General features: G+C 39.9%; 2 protein-coding genes across 3 annotated transcripts in view; one reads left to right on the top strand and one right to left on the bottom strand.

Annotated features, from left to right (window-relative positions):
- arhgap10 (Rho GTPase activating protein 10) overlaps nt 1–3,299 on the bottom strand; it is a 51,869-nt gene extending 48,570 nt beyond the window's left edge. For both annotated transcript variants that reach the window (XM_084931643.1, XM_084931645.1), the window contains exon 1: nt 2,636–3,299. In XM_084931643.1, coding sequence (XP_084787769.1) covers nt 2,636–2,789 — 154 coding nt within the window. In that variant the 5' untranslated portion in view covers nt 2,790–3,299. The remainder of the gene's footprint in view (nt 1–2,635) is intronic.
- A 2,067-nt stretch (nt 3,300–5,366) lies between these two features.
- Nucleotides 5,367–22,186, top strand: prmt9 (protein arginine methyltransferase 9). Its single transcript, XM_084931641.1, has 13 exons — nt 5,367–5,701; nt 7,829–8,028; nt 9,263–9,411; nt 10,198–10,434; nt 10,612–10,779; nt 10,929–11,031; nt 12,489–12,598; nt 12,693–12,885; nt 13,973–14,156; nt 15,812–16,502; nt 16,608–16,761; nt 21,048–21,170; nt 21,443–22,186. Exons 2-13 carry the CDS (start codon nt 7,831–7,833, stop codon nt 21,680–21,682), a joined length of 2,550 nt encoding a protein of 849 aa, XP_084787767.1. The 5' UTR covers nt 5,367–5,701; nt 7,829–7,830; the 3' UTR covers nt 21,683–22,186.
- Nucleotides 22,187–22,267: the final 81 nt, after the last annotated feature.

Genomic DNA, 22,267 nt, shown 5'->3' with positions numbered 1-22,267 from the left:
AAAGGTCTGAGGCATATGTGACTGTATTGACATCTGCACACCCTCAACTGTAATGACACCAGCTATGGACCCATTTTCCAAGAGGATTGAAAAGTAGCATTGTAAAAATCCTAGCTGAGGGGTCCGTGTACATGTCCACAGTTTACCATAACTCTGGCCTAAGGCATGAGAAAGTCACAAAAATTACAGCAGGCATTATTAAACGTACATAACATAAGGACAGTTTCCTCATGTTCAATCAATGTGACAGTTGTATAGATGAAACATGTTTAGACAACTTTAACCAAAATGTCCTTTTAGAGGGTACACAACTATCCCCCTAAGATCTTTACTCAGATTGAAAGAATTTAAGTTTATCTGTTAAGTTTTAAAGTTTAAGTGTCAAGGGAGTCACTATGATGAGGGGGGTCAGAGTAGCAAAGAGCTCCAATGAGACCATGGAAACATTCAAAAAGGCAAAGAAACAGGCCGACAATCCCGGCTGTGCACAAAAAAGCAGCCAAGTAATGACACAATCAAGAAAAACATTTTTAAAAATGGACTTTCCAACATGAAACTTTACTATCTGCAAATATTTCTCAAAACTGTGTCCAAAAATGTAATTTATTGAATAGTTTCTGATACATAAAGTGCAAATAATGCACTATTGTGCGCGGAGCCCTTGTCCAGCAAACCTCTCAGTTGTGAGGGGAAAAACTCACGCTCAATGCAGCCACACATGGCTTAGGGCGCGGCCCGCCCAGTCAGAAAGCAAAATCTGGTGACTTCTGTGCCTTTAATGTATGCATTTAATAGCTTGCTAAAAGTTCCTATTTACGTATTTGTATCATTACTAAACCACAAACGATTCAAGTTAAAAAAATTTAAAAACTAAAAAGAAATGAAAATTGTTTTGTTGCATGTAAATCTACAAGTTTTTTAAATTTCTGGGGGAAAAGAAAGGGAAATCATGAACTGCAGATTTTAAGTCCATGTAGAATACACATCTATAACATGAACAAACTTGACGTGATACATATTTTTGAGTCACACATCATTTTTCTAATTAAAGCACATTTAAGTGACCTAATGAACAAACAAGCCCACACCACATAACAACCAGTTAATATGCACCTTTGTAACCAAAAGAAAAGATTTTTAAAAAATGCACCACCTTAACTTTATGTTAAAGCAACGTAATTAAAATAAAAAGACAATCCATACGCATTTAAAAATACATAAAAGGTTAAAATATTTTAAGCGCCAAAGGCTTTTTTGTAAGCTAGAGTGTGGCTAAGACTGAATCTCAAGACGAGATGCAAAGGTAACTTTAACGCCACAAACTGTTTGAGTACAGTTTTCATGTACATGCAAGAAAACTTAAATATCTCGCATACCACACACCTTGGCCTTCCAATAAAAAAGCTTAGGATATAAATAGAAACATTAAGCTCAAACTCAGAGAGCCAGTTTTGAAAATCAGTCAAAATATTTTGTTGCTGTAGGAAACACTAAACCAAACTCATATACATATAATCTTATGTTTGTGACACGCTAATACTTTACAATATTAACCCTTTGCCTCAAAGTCTGCTCATGCAGTGCTTGTGCGCTGTGTAGTCAGCATGAAAAAACACACTAGTAAATGTGAGCTTTGGGAGACTTTAGGCTTTTCTTGAAGCAAGTATGAAAGTCATACCTGACACTAACCAGCAGCACAGACACAGACAGACAATAAAGCAAGCCTGAGGGTAAATTTTAGCCCCCATCAGCATAAAAAAAGTTCACTAAAATAGGATTGGTATTATTTTAAACCTTTCAGATACAGTGTTTCAGAAACTAGAAATGATTCATAGCATTTCCAGCAAGGCAAAGCAGTCTGTTTTATAAGTGTTTAAGTCCTGGCGTTAAGCACAGGGCAACTTACAGACAAGCCCAGCCCATGAGATTAGAGTTCAAGGAGATAATGTAATCATTTTTAACCCAGCTGAGGTGTGTGACTGAACGAATAGTGTAAGGTGTTATTAAAAAATCCAGAGCACTGGTTCACACCGACTCAAAACTTTCCCCATAAAATAAAACAAAAACTTACATTTGTTTCCCCCAAATTATCTCGTCTTACAATAAACCTTCAGCTACTAACGAGCGCCTCATAAACAGAGATGCTACAAGCTCTGCAGTTTCTTATTAGGATTTCGTTTTTCACTTCTCTTGTATTTCAGGTGCTTTCCCCGAGTGTCTTTGCTCATTTCTCAGCTTTATTCGTCTCACCGCTAATTTTTTTTAATCTTTTTTTCTGTTTGTTTAATTAGCATTATTTTTAAAACACGGGCGATATGTCTGGAGCAAACTTTGATGAATTAAAACACAAACGTTACACTCTGCGAAGGGAGTGGACTTTCAGTCATGTACACATCCCCAAGTCTAAGGAAATATTTGCACTGAAGCCCGGCACTGCAAAGTGTTGACAAATTGAGCCAAACTGACAGACCAGATCTAAAAACGTTTTTCCTCTACATGTCCATTATATTCCTCACACCTAGCTTTAATTAACCTCAACAGCCTCGCTCATAACATAATCAATGCTGAGTGCTCGATTTTTCTGCGACTCACTGATTTTCTTGCACCATTTGAATATTTAAAACGTCAAACTTACGCTTGGTTGCATTGATGAGGTTCTTCCCATCTTTGTACAGCTCTTTGATAAACCTGTTAGTTTTGTCCAGCTCTGCTTCGTGTGACTTTATTTTGTCCCTGAAGCTCGGGCTGTCCAGATAGCACTCACTAAATTCCAGCGGGTGTAGTCCCATTGCTGTGACAGATTGATAGCTTCGTTTTCAAACAACGGAAAACTCACACACGGAAAAAAAGAAGCACAACAAATCCAGGTTCAGTTTGCAATTCGAGCAAATAAATAGTCGCTGCTGTTAAATGACGGGTCGTTTTTTAGGAGTCTTCGAGTCGGGCTGAGAAAGCATAGCTACGTGAAGAAGTAGCAGCAGCAGCTAACGTTGTTTAGCATGGTAACTTCTGACACGGGCTCATGGGTGTTGTTCCACGGCTGTCAAATAAAACCAGAATGACTAGCAAGTATAACGGTTAAGAAGTGATAAAGATACGATATCGCCTGAAGCATTCATCGGAAGTCGGTTGACACCAGTGGTCAAAAAGTCAGAGTGTGCTGTGTCCAATTTTTTCCTTCCTCCATCAAATGTACTCCACCTAGCTAAAGTGACAGATTGAGAAACTCCGCTACTGACATCTGCGTGCGTGTTGCAAACTTCTGCCAGCAGAGGTTTGCGCCAGATAGCTTAGTCAGGATACTTCCGCCGTCGTTTCTTCGCGTGCCCAATGACCGTTGTTTTCGTTTTGTGGTGGGAACAATGGGGTAATTGCAGGTTTTATTTAATTAAAAGGAGTAGTAGTATACTATAACGTGGCTGAAAGGTTATTTTGCGCTGGAGAATCAGGCGGTGCTAACTTTACAGGTTTTTCTTTGGAAAATCAAAGCTCCCCTCTGGTCCTGTGTGGACTGAGGATTGAAGGATTGCCATCCTTACTGTAATTTCTTTATAGTTTGATTCTAAGGGGACACATTTTCTCTTATTTATTGATTTTTTTTAATTTTATTTTTTTGCTGGTTTTATGCCATAGGTCTGCAGGCTTTTTCAAGTTTTTTCACTGCAGTCCTTGTACCTGACCATTTTCAGAAAATATTTTTTTAAGCCATTCAAGAGTGACCTGAGTCATTCAAGCCTATAAAAGACATCTAACACAAGGGATCAAAAGGTGTTGTGTCTGCACAAATATAACAAAGGACCACTTTCAGTTTGTATCTATAGGATCTTTGTTAATAGCAACCCATTACAAACAAAAAGAAAATGTTCTCGGGGCAGCCATAGAAAACAGCTTGACTGGGAGTAAAGTGTTTTTGCACCAACGTCCTTAAAATAAAAAATTTAAAAGAAAATGTGCAAGTGGATGACAGAAGGAGACGTGGAAGGCTTTTAAAAAAAAGAGCTATTGTAAATGATCAATATATGAAAGCCATGCCCTTAATGAGTAGGAGGGGGGGGGGGAATCCATCAGAGACTTGATATCTGGCCATTTAGTTGATCCATTTACTGTTTACTAAAATGGTATCAGTGGCAGAAGATTTTCTTAAGGAAGAACCAAGGTATGCTAAATTACACAAAGACTCGACTGAAGATCAGCAGCAACAGGTCTGGTGGAGTCATGAATCCAAATTTCAACAGGTCATCAATATGTGTAGAAAAGGTCAGGAGAGGTCTAGAGGCATCTTTAGGCTAAAACACGGTGGGGACTCTGTCATGGTTTGGGGCTGCATTTCTGCCAGTGGTTTTGGGGATCCTGTAAAAACTGATGGAATTATGAACACAGTAAAGTAGAGTCAGATTTTGATTTACTATGTAATACCATGTGGAAAACATCTAATTGGCAACAGCTTCATTTCTCATACTAATGCTGTGAGACATCTAAATTGAAAAACACACAGGAACACTATCAGTCATGGTCTGGCCTCCCCAGAGCCGTACCTCGATATTATTGAATAGGTTTGGGATCATCCTGACAGAGAACAGAACAAAGGGCAGCCAACATCCAAAGAAGAGTTTTGAATGTCCTTTAAGAAGCCTGGAGAACTATTCCTTACAAGACTAACTATAAGAATACTTGCCTAAGAGAGTTTAAGCTGTGTTGAAGAATAAATGTGGTCATACCAAACACTGACTTTCAACCTGGTTGGAATTTTACAAACTCTGTTTTTGCCTCATATACTGTGTTTTTGTGTATGTCTGCACGTGTTTCAATAAATTCCTGCACCCAGCAAAATATGAAGAAATGAGGAGTGGTTTTTACACAGTACTGTATAGGCTTTGTATTTCGGTCGGAAATGTGTAAGTTTAATACAACATTTGAAAAAAACACAAAAGATAGTGTGGTCTAACCCCAAACCACATAGATAATTGGATAGCAGCCCTGACTAAAGTCTGTACTACCCGATTCTTGTTTAAAACAATAACTTTTTTTTTATTTTTTCCCCGTATTGTAAAAGAAAACGTTTCAGTTGGGTTAATTCACCGAACTCGCCAAATTACAGAAAGACCCAAAGAGGGAACTTCCATAGGGATTTTCCTGGCTGGGAATTATCTTGATTTGTCACGGTCTTTGATTTTGCCTTAAAATCCGCCAGTGACGAGTTCCGCGGGAATAAAGTACGAGGCAATCGCGCTTTTTGTACGTCGGTCTGCAAATAAACAAATAAAAAAAATTCACTACGTTTTTTGCAGTGCGTTTGTCCTCTTCACAATTTCAAATAAATTAAACGAGTGTAACGGCTGCACTTTCGGAACCTTGGTCTAGTTGGCGACATGTTTCCTTCGGGGCTATTCAGCGCGCGGACACTTGTCTTGTTGAACGGTAGATGCACGATTTATAGCAGAAATGTAATTTGGCGTTTGAATAAGCAAACACAGAGCCTGAATATGAGATTATGTCCATTTTTTGCGGATAATTTTTGTTAGCAACTTTTAGAATATCTTCAGGGTGCTGCTGGGAGACGGACTGTCAAACAAACATGCTAACGACTGTGTTGGATGTGAATTCAATGTTAACGTTTGTGTGTTTGCCAAATTAACAGCACCACTTAAACATCCCCGTAGCTTATTTCTAAACATCAGCCTGTGGACAAAACCAGCATACAGTAAGTGAACGTTAGTGATGCAAGATAAAGAGTATTTTTAAATAGCCGTTATAAAGCCGATATTATGTTGGCAATAATAATGATAACTTGGCATGCCTATTTCGAGAAAAAAAAATGAAGATCTAAAAAGTGTGACTAAATGAAAGGTACGATATACAATCATTAAAGAAAGTTTTCACAGGTCCGCACCCCCGGATTCAGGAGCAATAACCTGGAGTAATGGTTTCTGTATCATTCAGACTCGCATTGTCGAGGAACTTTATAAAGTTGCCTTAGTTCATTGAGGTTGGAAGGCTTTCGTTTATGCACACCTCTCTAAAGGTCCAGCCACAGAGTTGTGCCAAAAAGTGATTGCCTGCCAAAAACTGATTTCCAATGTTTCTGTGTAATTTTTCTGTGTAACATCTTTGCGTATGTTGGTAAATAGACTCCGGTTAACAGCGTTTACAAAGGGGTTATATATAGAATTAAAAAATTATCTGTTTTTTCAACCATCTTTACTACTCTGTGTTATTGTACTTACATTATAACCAATCCGGTCCTTTATCCCCACGTAAAATATTTTTACAAAACTATTGTAATATTTGCTGCCATTTCTGCTGTGCTCTTGGCCAACTTACTCTTACAAAAGACATTTTTAGTGTTAATGAGATTTTTTTTTAACTGCACAAATAAAGGTTATGTAAAAGTCACTGCCAAAAACTGATTGTGGCTTGTACCTTGTTACACGAATGTTGTTTGTGGCTCAATATGACTTTGTCATCCATGAGGGATGCATTTGACATATGTTTCACATATTATAGCCCAACAAATTACTTATAACAGTTTAAATACGAGCAATCAGTTTTTGGCAAATACCGAAAATCAGTTTTTGGCAGGCAATCACTTTTTGGCACAACACCGGCTTGAAATCTGGGCTTTGATCGAAATAGCAACGACTTGATTCTTTTTCTGTTGTAGACTTGCTGCTGTGCTTGGCATCATTGTCCTGTTCCATGACCCACATTGCACCAAGCCTTAGCAGCTGGATTAATGTCCTTACATTTGAGTGTAGAATGCTGTGGTATATGGAGTTCATGGTTGACTCAGTGACTCACTGTACTGGGGCCTTGTGGCTGAAAATCAAACCCATTTTTTCACCCTTCCACCACCATGCTTGACAGTTGATTTGAGGTGTTTGTATTGATATGCTGTGTTTGGCTTCCACCAAACAGCTGCACTTTAATCTTGTCTTTCCAGAGGACATTGCTCCATCAGTCTTGTGGTTTGTTCACAAGTGTCTTTGCAAAGCTAAGCATTGTTCTTTTTTAGAGAGAAGAGGCTTTCTCCTGACAACATTTCTAAAAAAGCCACACTTGTTAAAGCTTTTTCCAAATTGCACTTGCACTTTTATGAACTTTAACATGCTAACTGAGGCCTGTAGAGTCTGAGTGCCAACACCCCCCCCCCCCCCCCCCCCCCCCCCCCCCACACACACACACACACCCCACCCACCCCTTCCATGACCTTTGGATGAAATCTTACTGGGAAGATTGGCGTCTGTCTTTAATGTTTTCCACTTGCGAATAATCTCTCTCACTGTAGAAGGATTGACTTCAAATTGTTTGGAAATGGCTTTGTAATCCTTCCCAGACTGGTAGGCACCAACAGTTACTTCTCTGAGCTCATTGTTGACGCTTTTCTTCCCTGGCACTGTATTAACACACACCTGAATGCTCCAGACCAGCACACTGTCAACACCTCTGCTTTTATAGAGGCGCTCACATTTGCTGATGATCAGTTAATCAAATGTATTTAGTTAGCTGTACCTGGCTGCTACTTATGCTCTTAATTCCTGCGAAAATTGTAAAGATGCACAAATTTTTTTTACAGGATTGCATAGAGTTCTGTTAAAGCTTTCTTTTTCATATGGCTGATTAAATATATAGCATTTTAATTTGTGTTTTTTATGCAGTATTTATCTTCTGCATTTATCTTCTATTTCACTACATAGAAAAGTTCCTTTGTTTTCTTTCTTTTCTGGGTGTAGTGCTTTGGGCGGGGTGGCTTGAAAGTGGCTTCAGATCGTACATATGGGATCATGATTATCTTTCTTAAAGAATTTCCATTTATTGCTCTTAATTTGAGGGATGCCTAACACCAGCACACGGCAGAAGCACGGCAGGAGGACTCGAAGGCGCCGCCGAGCCGATCCTGCCAGGAACGAGCTGGTCTCCAGTTCTCTGGAAAGTGCCCAGCAGTGCTTGTTCAACCAAGATTATGGAACTGCGTTTGCACACTACCTCCTGGTGCTCAACCTCGCACCTGTGTTTAAGGACTTTGCAAGGGTAATTACTGTTTACACTATGCTGAAAACCAGTCCGTCAGCACTCGGTGCCAAACGCTGTCCACAGATAACCAGTCACAATTATACACGCAGAGGTCAAATTTTACAGCAAGCGAGCGGGATTTCCTGATACACTGCTTTTCTGAAATGAGGATCACCAAAAACTCACAGTTATTAAAAGCAATATGAAAGAAAAACAAAGGAAAAAAAGTGTAAAAAACCTGAATTAAAATACCCCAATCAGTGCATACAACCAGACTTGGAAAGTATGGTGTCACTGGGACAGACAGTGAGTGAGTGAAGTGAAGATGAAGGAATTTAGGTGCACATGTTGCACGTAAGAATGAGAAATTTGATGCTGAGCAGAGAGCCGGCGAAGAGACATAAATAGAAGTGTGATGTGAAACCATCTGCGTGGTCTAGTAAGTCATCACTTTCATGTAATGTTAAAGCACATCACAGGTCATCTACTTGAAGTCAAACAAAACAAAATATGGGTGTCAGTGACAAAGACTAATTAGAATTATCCCAGACAATACATAAAGACTAGGACTGATCCTTGAGGAGCACTGAGCACTGAAATTTAGCAAAATCTGGTTTCAGATAACAAAAGGCAGATGTATTTCAGAGAAAAAAATCTGAATATGATCTGTGGATAAATGGTATTTATGCTTTAGCAGCGAGCACTTAGAGAGTAATAGGGGTGCTAGAACCAAACCCTACACAAGCCCCAGAAGACTGCAGTGGAAATTAGACCTCGAGGCCTGTTACAGAGATGGTGAAACTTTTGTTTAAGGGATAAGCTCTAATCTAATGGTGTGCCAGAAGTACTGACCTAGTCACATGACCTCTATGGATATAATGATCTACAGTGTCACAGAACTGATGTGTTTGACAAATAAGTGAGTTTGGATATAGATGCATAGTTCCTGAGCACAGGAGGTTCTAAGTTAGGTTTCTCTGAAAAGTGAGCTGGAAGGGAGCATGCTTAAAATACAAAGGGATACAGCCTGTGGGCAAGTAAGAAACCATAGCTACTACAGAAGGGGAAACGCTCAGCTGCCTTTATCAGTGAAGAGGATCATATTACAACTGAAGAGCTAGAGAATGGTTTAACTTTTCCCTTTAAAGGCTATAAAAAAGAGGAAGAGATGATTACTGGGCCTAACAGCAATGATCTTATCAATAAATAAATAAATCCAAAGATATTCATTGAAATCTCTCTCTCTCTTTAGGAGTCTTTCAGGTTCACTCTCTTCAAATGGGCAGAAGAACTGGACTCTCTGGGCCGCATTCAGTACCTTTTTGATTGCTACGAACAAGCTCTGGAACTTTTCCCTGATGACGAGGTGATCCTAAACAGCATGGGCGAACACCTGTTCAGGTACTCTACTTGTATTATTAGTTTCTTAGTTTTTAAAAAAATTGTTCACGAGTGTGAGGAGAGTAGGGTGGGAGATCGCAGATGGATTGGTGCAGCGTGCGCAGTGACACGGACGCTGTGACATGGACGCTGTGACATGGACGCTGTGACAGTCTGTTCTAATGAAGAGAGAACTGTAAAAAAGTTGCTTCCACTTTTGGCCATGAGCTGTGGGTAGTTACCAAAAGAACAAGATCGCAGATACTGATGGCAGAAATGAGTTTAGTCATTCCTCAGGGTAGCGGTCTAGCTCTCTTAGAGCTAAGGTGATGAGCTCTGTCATTTGGGAGCAGGCTAGAGTAGAGCTGCTGCTACTAAACATCTAAATTAACCAGCTCAATGGTTCAGGATGCCTCCTGGGTGCCTCTTAGGTGAGGTGTGTTGGGTGTGCCCTACCAGGAAGTGGCCTCAGGGCAGACCCAGGACACATGGGAGAGATTACATCTCTGGGCTGGCTTGGGAATGCCTTAGCGTCCCACCCTGAAAAGCTGGAGAAGGTAGTGGAGGAGAGTGAGATCTGGATATCTGTGCTTAGACTGCTGACCTCACAGCCTGGACCCGAATAAGTGGAAGAAAATGGATGGATTAAAAAAAATGATATTATATTACTTTGCTTGTAGTATATTATACTATAGGATTTGTGTTTTAAGCACTTGTGTTTCTTAGTTCTGTAGCATTTTACATTCTCTCAATAAATTATATTTTTATGCTCCCCCCCCCCCCCCCCCCCCCCCCCTTTACCTCCAGAATGGGATTTAGAGATGAAGCTGCAGGTTATTTTCACAAAGCTCTAAAGATGAGACCAGACTACCCAGAGGCCAGAGAGAACTTCTACCGTGTGGCCAACTGGCTGGTGGAGCGCTGGCATTTCTTCATGCTCAATGACCACGGGAGAAACCAGAAGTACCAGCAAGCCATTCAGAAGGCTGTTCAGAAGGGCTGCAACACTGTACTTGACATAGGTACTGGCACTGGAATCCTTGGGTGAGACATTTTCCATTGGAATTTGAAACCTGTTCATTTGCTTAAGTTATCAAGTGTGATTTGAAAGTTAAATTTGGACTCTTTGATACAAACTCCAGAGTTAGTGGTGGATTTATGCTTCTTATTGTGGCTTCAAAGGTGAATTCTTGTCCTGATTTCCTGTTTCTCTCTGTGAAGTATGTGTGCTAAGAAGGCAGGGGCTGCTGAGGTGTACGCCTGTGAGCTGTCAAAGACCATGTATGAGCTGGCCTGTGAGGTGGTGAGTGCTAATGGAATGGACGGCAGCATCAAGATCCTCCATATGAAGTCCCTGGAGATGGAAGTGCCAAAGGACATACCGCACAGGTGCACTTTGTACCTAAAATACTTTTTAATCACCCTCCAGGTGTTGTAGTTTAGCCAGTCTCAGTGTGTAGTGGTGTAATGATCCTTGTTTTATGAAGTCTTTTAAAAAATAAGGTTTTTCCATAAATGCTTTTATTCTTCCTCCAAAGGGTATCACTGGTGGTGACAGAGACAGTAGATGCAGGATTGTTTGGAGAGGGCATCATAGAGAGTCTGATTCACGCTTGGCACCACCTCCTGCTGCCGCCCAAGGTAACTCATAATCATTAAACACAAAGATGAGTCTGTAAACACGGCAGTCCTTCATAAACTATTAAATAAACTGCAGATGTTTAGCTGCAATCATTAATGCATTCATGCACTTACAGAGGGATGGCACTGGGTTTGGGTGAAGTTCAGTTTCTCCAATGTTCAAGTGAAGTACTTTAATAGATTATTTGAAAAAACACACACAATTGAGCACTTAATACATATCTTACACAACAAAACAAACTGAACCATGGTTGGGGCTTTGGTTTGAGATCAGATTTAAAAAAATAATGATTGAATGTACGAAAGAAGCAATGTTTGTAGCTCAAAAATCCCACATAAATAAATAAAACGTTTAGACAGTTTTGCACATGAGCCATGTGGATAAAATGGATGTAATTAATTTGAAAAAATCACATAAATTCAGAAGAGATATGTAGGTAGGTGAAAACAGAGATAGAAAAGGTTTCAAAAGTCTTCTAGTGAGTAACACTTCCTATTGAACTGATGGGACAAGCATCAAGAAAGCGATCACGTGTTTTTTAGCCCAAAAAAAGAAGTTCTGACGAAATGTCTGCGTCACAACTCAGTGTTACCAGTTTGTAGGGTACAGGCATAAAGCCAGTTGTTGTTGGTTTAGCAAAGTTATTTATTGCTTTGCAAAAAACAAAAGGTGCAATAAAACTGCAAGTAGGAGAGGACCGGTCAAATCTGCGAAAGGAATAAAAAGACAGAAGCGGGCTAACAAAGTAACAGTGACTTATTCAGTAATAAAAGGAAAATGAAAGCAACACTCAGGATATAACTATGTCTAAGAAGTGACCATTTGAAACGTCTCACTGTGGTGTTTATGTGTTTGTGTGTGTATCTGTGTGAATGAGAGAGCTCAGCCTGACCCAGCCCGCAGCCAGTAAAAGAAATACCTCAGAAATGCAGATAAACTGCACTTATTGCATGCTTATGGCATGCTCAGCCTGAATCAGTTAAGCTTATAAGAAGTTTGTCAGTGGCGTAGACCAAAAGGTGCAGTGGTGGGCTGCAAAAAATGCAATTCTAGTCACCTGGTATTGACCTGAAGTGCTTAAATAAGGCAACAAAAGCAGGTCGAGCTTGCCGATTGGTTGGCAGAGTAAGAGGAACTACAGAGCAGGATCCGCCTATGACAAAAGCACAGAAAAAGCTACATGCGGGCGACACTGGCCTGGGTGGTAACACAGTGTCAGCACAAGCATCTGTTAATGTATAGCCAAGGAGCAGCCTGTTAAGTGTCAGAATAACACATGCAAAATCAGAGTTCATAGTGTGAGATGTGACAGTTCAGCACATCCAGTAACTTACACGTAGTTTTACCCTGCTGTTAAAGCCAAATGTATCCAGTCGACTTTCATGTGAAGTGTTAACAATATTAATAGGATTAAATGCTTAGTAGCATTAGCCACAAATATGCCTTTTCCCCACAGAGGGGTGAGAATGAATTTGGGGAGCAGTCTGCCACAGGACGGGTCATCCCCGCAGGAGCCACTGTCTTTGGTATGGCTGTCGAGTGCAGCGAGATCCGCCGGCATCACAGGTAGACCCAGGAGCGACCTTAAAAAGAACACTTGTGTTCACTAGCTGTCTGCATCAATCAGCTGACTGCGTGTCTTTTTTTTCTTTTTATGCAGGCTGTGTGTGACAAAGGTGGGCGGTCTCTCCATGGCTGCAGCTGGAGAGCTCCACAGCCCAGTGAGCTGCAGCTCCGAACCAGACGACTCCATGGAGCCGTACACTACAGAAAGACTCAGCAGACTGCCAGGAGGATATAAACCTCTCACAGAGCCATTCACAGCCCTCAACATAGATTTCAACAATGTGCAGGTGATGAGGGCTGACGCATATTCAGAAATCAATGCCACTTTAGCAGATAAGTCATACTTAGATTTATGCTGAAACGTGCAGCTGGTGTCTTGAAAACTATAGAAAGTGAAACTTTTCCAGCTGCACTTTGTTCTTTAACATTTGGAAGGTGTTCCTTTAAGAACCTCTTGCGTATGAGATTACGATTATTATGTGTAGAACCGGACCGATATATCGATAGGGTGATAGATTGGCCGATATTGGCTGATAGATTGTTATTGGCATTTATATTGGCTGATAAATTACATTAAAAAAAAAAAAAGAAGCGATGGGAGGAACACCCTTCCTCTGTGTTTGAGTGTTGATGTTGCAGAGTTTATCCACTAGAGGGAACTCTGCTAATTCCCTTTCAAATCCACCTTTTCATAGATATGAGTGCAACTTGGAAATGTATTTTTCTAGTGTTAGCATTCAAATTTTGAACTATTTTAACATATCCACTGGCATGCTTGCACTAAAGTAAATATTGTTATTTTAAGGTGGAATTGAAACATCTCAGATGATGTTTGCTGTATTGCATACTACACTGCTCTTTGCGATAGATGAAAATGGACTGGTACTAATGTAGTGCTTTTCTACTCAATTTGAGGAGAAAGTGCTCATTACTACAAGCCTCATTCATGCATTCATATCAGTGCTTTTTTAAATTCTTAAATGCCTTTGTCTAACATACACATACACACATGATTAGAGATTAGAGGAACCAGTTATTGAACCACTGACCATCCGATTAGCAGACAACCCGCTTTATGTCATAATCTGTAACCGCCTCACTGCAACTCTCAGTGCGTGCCAGCAGCATGAGAGGAGTGATTTAATAGCAAAACAGTGGTAATGGTCTTGGAGACTTGAAATTTCTGAAAGTGCCGAACAACATCTGCTTATTGTTCAGTCTAACAAGCAGATTGTCTTTGAATTACTTTAAAAGCAGCAACATCTGTCAAATTTATCAGCCCTTCCGAGTATAAGCTTGAATTGAGTTTTGATTTTAGCTCCTTCACAGATGTGTTGCTTCCGCTTTAAGTGTGACTTGTTTTGTAACCTGTAGGAGCTGGAAGGTCTGAGCTCCAGGGAGGTTCAAGAGATCCGGCTGCCCGTCATTCAGCAGGGAGAGCTGGATGCTTTGGCAGTGTGGTTCCAGCTCCACCTGGATGAGGAGAACAGTCTGTCTACTGGACCCCAGGAGGACACTTGCTGGGAACAAGCCATCTACCCCTTCCACAGTGCCAAGGGTAAGATAGGTGGAGACTTCGTCACTTATTGTAGTTTACATACATTACTTTTGTTAGCCTTGTCTTAAGGTAAATTTTAAGCACATAACCAGTCCACTTCTTCATTCTCATGAATTGAGCATGTTTAAATGAAACATCTGATCTGCTTGTGTTTGCTTCTTGTTTATCTTGCATTTCTGTGTTACGTCAGATGAGGGCAGTGTGTGTTAAAGTCTTCTCTGTTTAATAATGTGTGGATTACTTTAAGAAGCATTTTAGCTGCTAATAATAATTTCTGTGTTGTTATTTTCTGGGAATTTTCCACTACAACATGTAATTTAGTGACACTGTAAAAATCACATTTAGTGAAATTTTAAGACTCATTTAAGAAATATGGTATCAGCTCAAATAAAAATAGTACACGTCTCTGTATTTTTAAGGCTCACAGTAAGGCTATTAAAGTAGCATAAAATGGATACTATGAAACATTAAAACTGTCAAGACTTTTAAAAAGTTTTAATTGCTTTCTGAGCTTTAAATTAACTTTGGCAAATGTACCTAAGGGCACTGCATACTCTTTACTCTGCTACCATCCCAGGCCAGCGTGAACTTAATAGCCACCGACATTAGGTGACATGTTCCGGTTGGCATCGCAGTACATCATCTTTGAGACAGGCCTCTACAGCATTTCACTGCAGCGCTAATTGGCGAAGGCAGCCTCAAGGGTGCTGCCACCTTTCCCGGTGATCGCCAACATCCGTTTCCCCGCTGCCGTGACACGTGCGGGCTGATCGCCTGTGACACTCTTTAGTGTTCATGAAATTCTTATAGGCAATAAATATGCATTTTCCTCAAACGCCTGTGACGAGCCGCGTGTTGACGCGAAGACACGAGCAGATGTTATTCCTGTAGGAATCCTCTCGCTGCCTGGTCCCTTGAATTATAATTTCTCTGCTGGGTTCCTTTCGTCTCCTCTGTGCTCTTTTTGTTTTCCATCCTGCGTGCCCATATCTCACATGTCAGCAGCCATCTAAATAGTATTCAGTATATTTTTAAGATGTTTTTAACTATATTTTTTACTGTGTCTATAAATCATGTTTATGTGTACTTATTTTAAAATAACGGTTTTGACACAAGTGACGTTCGTTGCTAACACAAAAAGATTGAGAAGGGATAGACAAAGCATGTAAAAGCAGACGTTTCCTTATCTGGAAGGATGCAAGTACTGAATAGTATGCAGTCAAAAAATAGATCATTTTTTAGTTCGAATCAGAGTGTTACAAAAACAAAACGTGGTGCTATTTATTTAATAAAATTTAAATAAATAAAAATGATTCAGTAGCTTGTAGAAGCAGCTTCAACAGCATGAACTTGGAGTGATCATTTTCTGTATGACTTTATCAGTGTCTCTCATTATTGTAAATGAATGACAGACAGATGACCTTATATTTACTTTAGAATACTTTGGTACACGGGTGTGTTCATGGTCGTTTGAGAAGCCATACACAAACACGAACCAATAAAAATGATCAAAAACAGGCAAAAAAATTCATAATTACGTGTTATTTAAGAGTAATGCATCTTTAGTAAGGCCTAATGGTTACACTGAATTTTCAGTATCATTTTATCTCTTGAGTCTCTTGATCATTTTCCTTCATTGAATTTTTTTGTCTCAGGTTTTGTCCTGAAGCAACGAGATGAGCTGATTGTTGAAGTCTCCTGCCGAGATGCCTACCTGAGGCTCTGCAGTGTTGCTGTGCTGAGAGACGGCCATAAAATCAGTTTAGACAAACTAATGGATTCTCAGTATCCCGTTTCAAACCCAAACCCAGAGGCAGAACTGTGCAGTGCATTAGCATGTCTTCAGACTGATCACAGTCAAGCGAGAGACTTCTGCATGCTGGAATGTTCGGAAATGGCGCTCCTGAACAATCAGGATTACCATCAGAGTTTTTGCACTGCGTTAGCCAAACTCATCTCCCAGCTGAAGGTTAAGTGCCAAAACCAAGAGCGAGGGTCCGCTTTTCAGCCCGGCCCCGCTGTGGCCACACGCTGCGCGAGCCCGTTTTATGTGCTGGACGTGTCGGAAGGCTTCTCTCTGCTCTCCCTAATCGCTGCCAGCCAGGGTCACGTGAAAGCCTTCAGCTCGGTGGAAAAGAAGAAGCAACAGGAAGTGCTTAAGAGACTGGCTCGCTCCAATAATGTCTCGGAACAGCATTTGGAGTTCTGGCTAAACAACACGGAGGATGAGCAGGGGATGCTGCAAAGGCCTTCCAGGGAGAAGCTGTGGAGTGCCATCATCCTGGACTGTGTAGAAACCTGCGGCCTCATACGGCAGAAGCTGATGGAGAAAGCCTCACTGGCCAGGTAGGAGTGTGCAACTGATAAAGTATTTTGCTTTTGCATGTTTTGATTCAGTTTTTAGTGCTTTGCTTTTAGACGTGTCAGCTCAATTTCTATCAATTATCCCAGATGTCTGCTGGAGGAAGGAGGACGTATTTTCCCGGGAAAGATTGTGGTGTATGGTATGCTGGTGGAGTCTGAGACTTTGCTACTGGAAAGCGCTGTCCAGGGTCAGGAGCCCACACTTGGATTCAATATTGCTCCTTTCATCAACCAGTTCACTGTAAGTATGACTGCAAAATCTACCAGAACACTTTATTATGGTATTTTATTTTGCATGTAAATGACTCTGTGTGTGTGTGTGTGTGTCTTAAATTGGTAAATATGTTTTTTCTTGTTTTTTTTTTGCATAAATATTGTTAGGTTCTAAAAATATGCCTTTGATTACGATCCCTCCTAATGTTAGTTTCTATAAATTTGTCACCTTTAACATGGATTTCTAAGCTGTGTACAGAGCACCATGTAGTAGTGCAAAGTTCAAACAACTGTTTGATCAGAATCAAACAAAAGTGCCCCGGTTAAAGTTTGTAGCTCCATCGTTCGGGACAGCTGTGGCTCAGGTCAGAGTCAGAAGGTCAGTGGATCAATCCCTGGCTCCTGTAGTCCATGTGCTGAAGTATCCTTGGGCAAGCTTCTGAACCTGGAGTTTTGTGTGAATGTTAGAAAAAGGGCTTGGGGGACATAAAAGCACTATGATTGTGTATAGGGTGAATGAGACTTGGTAGTAATAGAAGGTGCTTTGAGTGTTGAATAGAATGGCGCTATGTAAGTACCAGATAATTTACCATAATTTCCATGTACTGTGGGTGAAAATTATACTTATTTCCATGTAGTTTAGAGTGGTTTTTAGGTAAAAAAAAAAAATCCTTATTTATCTTACACTGGGTGTTGATGCCAGCCTTCAGTTCATTCACCTTTGCACAGACTCAGTTTCAGCTTTTGTCTTTTTAAAACCACCTTCCCTAAAACCACTTTCTTTGATTTGCCTCCAGCTGGCTTGTGCTTGTGTGCACCATCTTTTCCACTTACCGGTGTGGAGGTTGTTTAAAAAAAAAAAAAAAAAAAATGGCAGCGTCTCAGATCCATCTGTACATTGAATCCAATCTGGAATATGGACATTGTGAACATCCACAGGAAAAAAAAAAACACAGTTTGATAAAAATTATGATTACCTGTGAAAGGACAAACCCACTGGCAATCAGTATCGACTGTTATTTGAAAAGTAGATTTGACTTGCTTTTTTTTTTTTTTTTTTAATTAGCCACCGAAACATTTGCAACCTGCAACGTATGGCTAAACTTTCTGAGTCAGATGGAGCAGGTGTGCATGCTACGCTTAGCCTGATACTTCTGGTTTTGCCTGAGAATGACCATATAAGGAAATCCCCTCTTGCTGACACCAGCTAGACCCAGTAATAGAAGAAAAAAAATTTAGGGCAGTCTGAGCGTCAGCGAGGAGACATGTCAGCTAATAACGGCACTGAAGCTACAGTTTGCACAGGCTCACAGGAGTATTGTTGCTGACCATGTCCACCCTCTTCACTCCATGTCACAAAGATCAAATCATCCCAAACTGGTTTCTTGAATATCACAATGAGTTCACTGTACTCAGATGACTTCCACAGTCACTAGTTCTCAAGCCAGTATTTATGCCATGAAGAATTGGTCCGTTATTCCGTAACCATATTTGTTCCTTCTTGGAAAAACCCCCACCATTTCCATCAGTACTCAAACATGCTCCAAAACTTTTGTTTTGTATTATTTCTTCATTCATGCTTAAGCAGACCAGATTCCTTGTCTATATTAGCATTTTAAATTAAGCGACTTATATTCTTCTCAGTGTGGATGGCACAAACATTTTTCAAGACTTAATTTCTAAACAGGAGGATGACATGAAACAGTTGTTTTACTTATAACAGCTTAATAATTTCAGCTACAAAGCGTCTTCTTACGATCTATAGTGGTTTTAAATTAGGTCAAATAAATTACAGGGAATCACAATCAAACCAGATTGTAAAGCCAAGACTTTTTCAGTTTTCATAAAACAGTTTTTACTTTGCTTTTGTACTTCTCTGGCTGCCTGTATCTGATATTCTGTCTCATGTTCATGATGCAATAACAGTCAATATTGACAGTTTTCGCATACAGTATGCCATGTTTGTAAGCCCGCATCATTTACAAAGATTGTACAAAAGGGTTATTTTAAATAGGACTGACACGTGGTGCGGTGTTATTAAAGTATAAGAAAAAATATCTCCGATCGAATGTGACGTGCCAGAGATAATCAGGCGGATTGGTAGAAAACACACAAGTACTTCATTTGGAATACCAAGGTCCAGGACTTTGTTTTCTGTGCTCTTCTTTTGAAGTGTGCCTCTGCGTGAAACAAGCTGTGAATTTCCTTTGAATTTCTTCTTCTTTATTTGGTCTGGAAATATGTTTTCTTTCCCTAGCATGATGTTTGCGCTCTAATTTTGCAGGCCTCTCTCGGGACGGTCGTTTGTTTTAACAGATGTTGTCTTTGAAGCCCTCGGCGGAGGGCACTTCCTAACACAACTGTCACACAAGACACAACACATAGCTTGGCCCTAAGACATTCCTACCTGAATACATCAGTGCACATTACATCAGGCACATCAAACAGTGGGCTCTGAGGTCTACACAACTGCGACAGGGAGGAGAAAAGCTTCTTTTGTTCTGTAGTCAAGGAAACTATGGCAGTTTCTGTGCTGCCACTTTCTGGCAGGTTTTTAGGTCTGCTGCGGCCCGTCTGGATGAGGTGGAAGATGTGTTTTTGAGCTAACCCGTGAGGGAGTGAGGTCCCTGCTGAAAATAACATTGTGTAGTTAAAAACTAATTTTTGAGACCAACAACAGTGAGTCAATTTAGCTGTTCCTTTATTCTTTTTAATCTTAGCCTGCTATTAAATTTTAAAATAATATGTACCTTTAGCAGAAGTAAACTGTTTTTTTCTTCTTTTAAGAAATAATAAGAAAGATTCAACAAGAGCTCCTTTTTTAATCTTCTGCCTGAAGCTTACTTAAATGTGTTTATGTCAGAGGTTCTCAATTTTTTCTTAAAAGTTTGGTGACTGAGTGCCAATTTCAGAGCCAGTACATGAGTGAGATTCACACAAGATTAGAGCTTATATACTTACCAGCCACTTTATTTTTAGTTTTAAGTGCTTATGAAAGAAAATATTTAATCAGCGAATCACATGGCAGCTCCTTGTTGCATTTAGGCATGTAGACACGGTGGAGACGACCTGCTGAAGTTCAAACTGAGCATCAGAATGGGGAAGACAGGTGATTTAAATGAATGTGGCATGGTTGTTGGTGACAGACAAACTGCTGATCTGGTGGGATTTTCCCACATAACCATCACTAGGGTTTCTAGAGAATGGTCCTAATAAGAGAAAATATCCAGTGAGCAGCAGTTCTCTGGGTGAAAATGCCTCATTGATGCTGGAGGTCAGCTGATGGGAAGGTGACTGTACTTCAAAAAATTACTTGTTCTGAATTAGAGGTGGGAATCACCATACATCCCACAATACGATATTATCACAATACTTAACGCACGATACGATATTATTGCAATTTTTTAAAATATTTTGCGATATTCAGATTCTGTACATAAAGGTAAACTTTAGCAATATTCATTTTATCTAATATCAAAGTCTCGCACTCAGTCTTTCTCTCATTTCAGTCAGTTTTATTGTTGACAAACTGAACGGTTTGTATTACAGTCTAGTCCAACTTAACTGAATGCAACCATCTGGTACAGTTATAGCTATTCTAAACTATGCAATTTATGAAAACTATGCAGCCCATTCAGCAACTGAAGAATTTGAAAGTAAATTAAAACAAAATATAATTTTACATTAAATAAAAAAGTTTTAAACTTAATTAAAATAAAACATGTCTTAAATTAAAATAAGTAAACTGTCATGTTTATTGCTGCCAAAAAAAAGTTAAACACATTTGGACAGTGAAGGAATGTCAGGATTCTTGCTCAGAAAAAGGATCAACATGCTCTGAAGTCAGAGCACAAAAACCTTTTTTGTAACAAAATATCGATTTCTGCTGTCCCTGTATCGATACATTATTAGCAAACAAAATATCATGATACTACACAGTATCGATTTTTTCCCCCACCCCTATTCTGAATACATAACATGTTAATGGGCTACAGCAGCAGAAGACCACAATGCATGCCAGTAAAGGAAAATGGGTCCAACCTGGTACTTGCAGGAAGTACCTGGTAAAGTGGCGTTTATGTGACATTTTCAAAGCATAAATGCCTGTTCTGGGCCATACTGGGTAATAGTATTTATGGGTAAGTATTTAGAGTACCTATAAGTATTTATAGTAGTTATGGCATTTGTTGACACGATCAGTATTTGTTAATGTTAGGAAGGCTTTTTTTCAGGATAGAACAGAAGTGCTATGATTGAATTGTGGGTGAATGAAATGCAACATAATTGTTCCCTTTCCTTTATTATATTTTTTAGGTACCGGTCCATGTGTTTCTGGACTTTTCCACACTGGAGTGCAGACACCTCAGTGAATCTGTAGAGCTCTTTGTTCTCAACCTCATGGATGCCAACGCAAACTACATTAACAGAGAAGTCAAGGTTAGTTGTGCATCAGTACTTTCAGTGATCGCATCATGACTGGAATATGTATTAAACAAATTTTTTAAAGTAAATAAATTGAAAAAGAAATGTCACCTGTGATAGAACAGGGCTGAAGTGCTGAAAATTAATTTACACATTAAATCTGCTGATTAAAATTCACAAGCATGAAAAAAGAAGTAGAAATGAGTCAGACCTGTATTTGTCTCCCCCCACAAACTTTTAACCTCACTTTACTTTCTGACTTTGCTTCTTTGGTTCTGAATGAACAGGTCCAGGCTACATCTACAGGCAGGATAACTGCAATTCCCTTCTGGTATCACATCTACCTGGACGAAGAGATCAGTGTGAGCACCCTCGGCCAGGCTGCTCACTGGAAGCAGGCCGCCGTCGTTCTGCAGCAGCCCCTGGAGGTACGAGCAGGAGAGTGGGTCCGCCTCGCCGTGAAGCTTCACAAAAGCACCATCTCCATTTTGGCCCATATAGAAAGCACAACTCAGCAGATGGAGTGATAATCGCTCACATTTTAGCTTATTTGTAATACATTTCAGCCCACCGTTGTATCGGCTGACTGATAACAAAGACAGTATTGGTCTGTCAGATGTATCAGAGTCGGTGTACTTGTTGTCTGATGGCCATTTTTGTTGTTACAGATCATACTGCAGAAAAAGATGCTTGCGGTAAATTGCATGTAGAAATTGTGTCATCATGTTTGCCCAGCAGTTCACAGCCTTCTGTTTACAATATTCTCAGCACTGTCTGCAGAATACGTATGAGAGTATATTTCAAAGAACACTGCTGCTAATATTACATTCCTAGTATTTTTAATGCCCTTTCTCTATTGACATTTTTCATGTAGTACTAGTCTCAAAACATTGGGATCACAGTTGAGCAACTCCCTGCATGAAAAAACCCTTGTTAGAAGTTTAAGTAAAAAGCCTGCTGTATAAGGAAAATAGGTCCACAAGGACTTGTACTTACATTTGTAAGTAGATAATAAAAACATTAGCCCTTAATTACTGACTCAGTTGTTTTTTGTAAACATCATTCACTTGACCCATAAATGTTGCATTTTTATAATAAAGGCAAGGAAAACA

The sequence above is a fragment of the Perissodus microlepis genome, chromosome 6 (genome assembly GCF_051167445.1).
Source record: "Perissodus microlepis isolate ML-2025 ecotype Zambia chromosome 6, ASM5116744v1, whole genome shotgun sequence".
Lineage (NCBI taxonomy): Eukaryota > Metazoa > Chordata > Actinopteri > Cichliformes > Cichlidae > Perissodus > Perissodus microlepis.
Note: the sequence above shows the minus strand (reverse complement) of the source record. Positions and strands in the feature narration are given on the sequence as shown.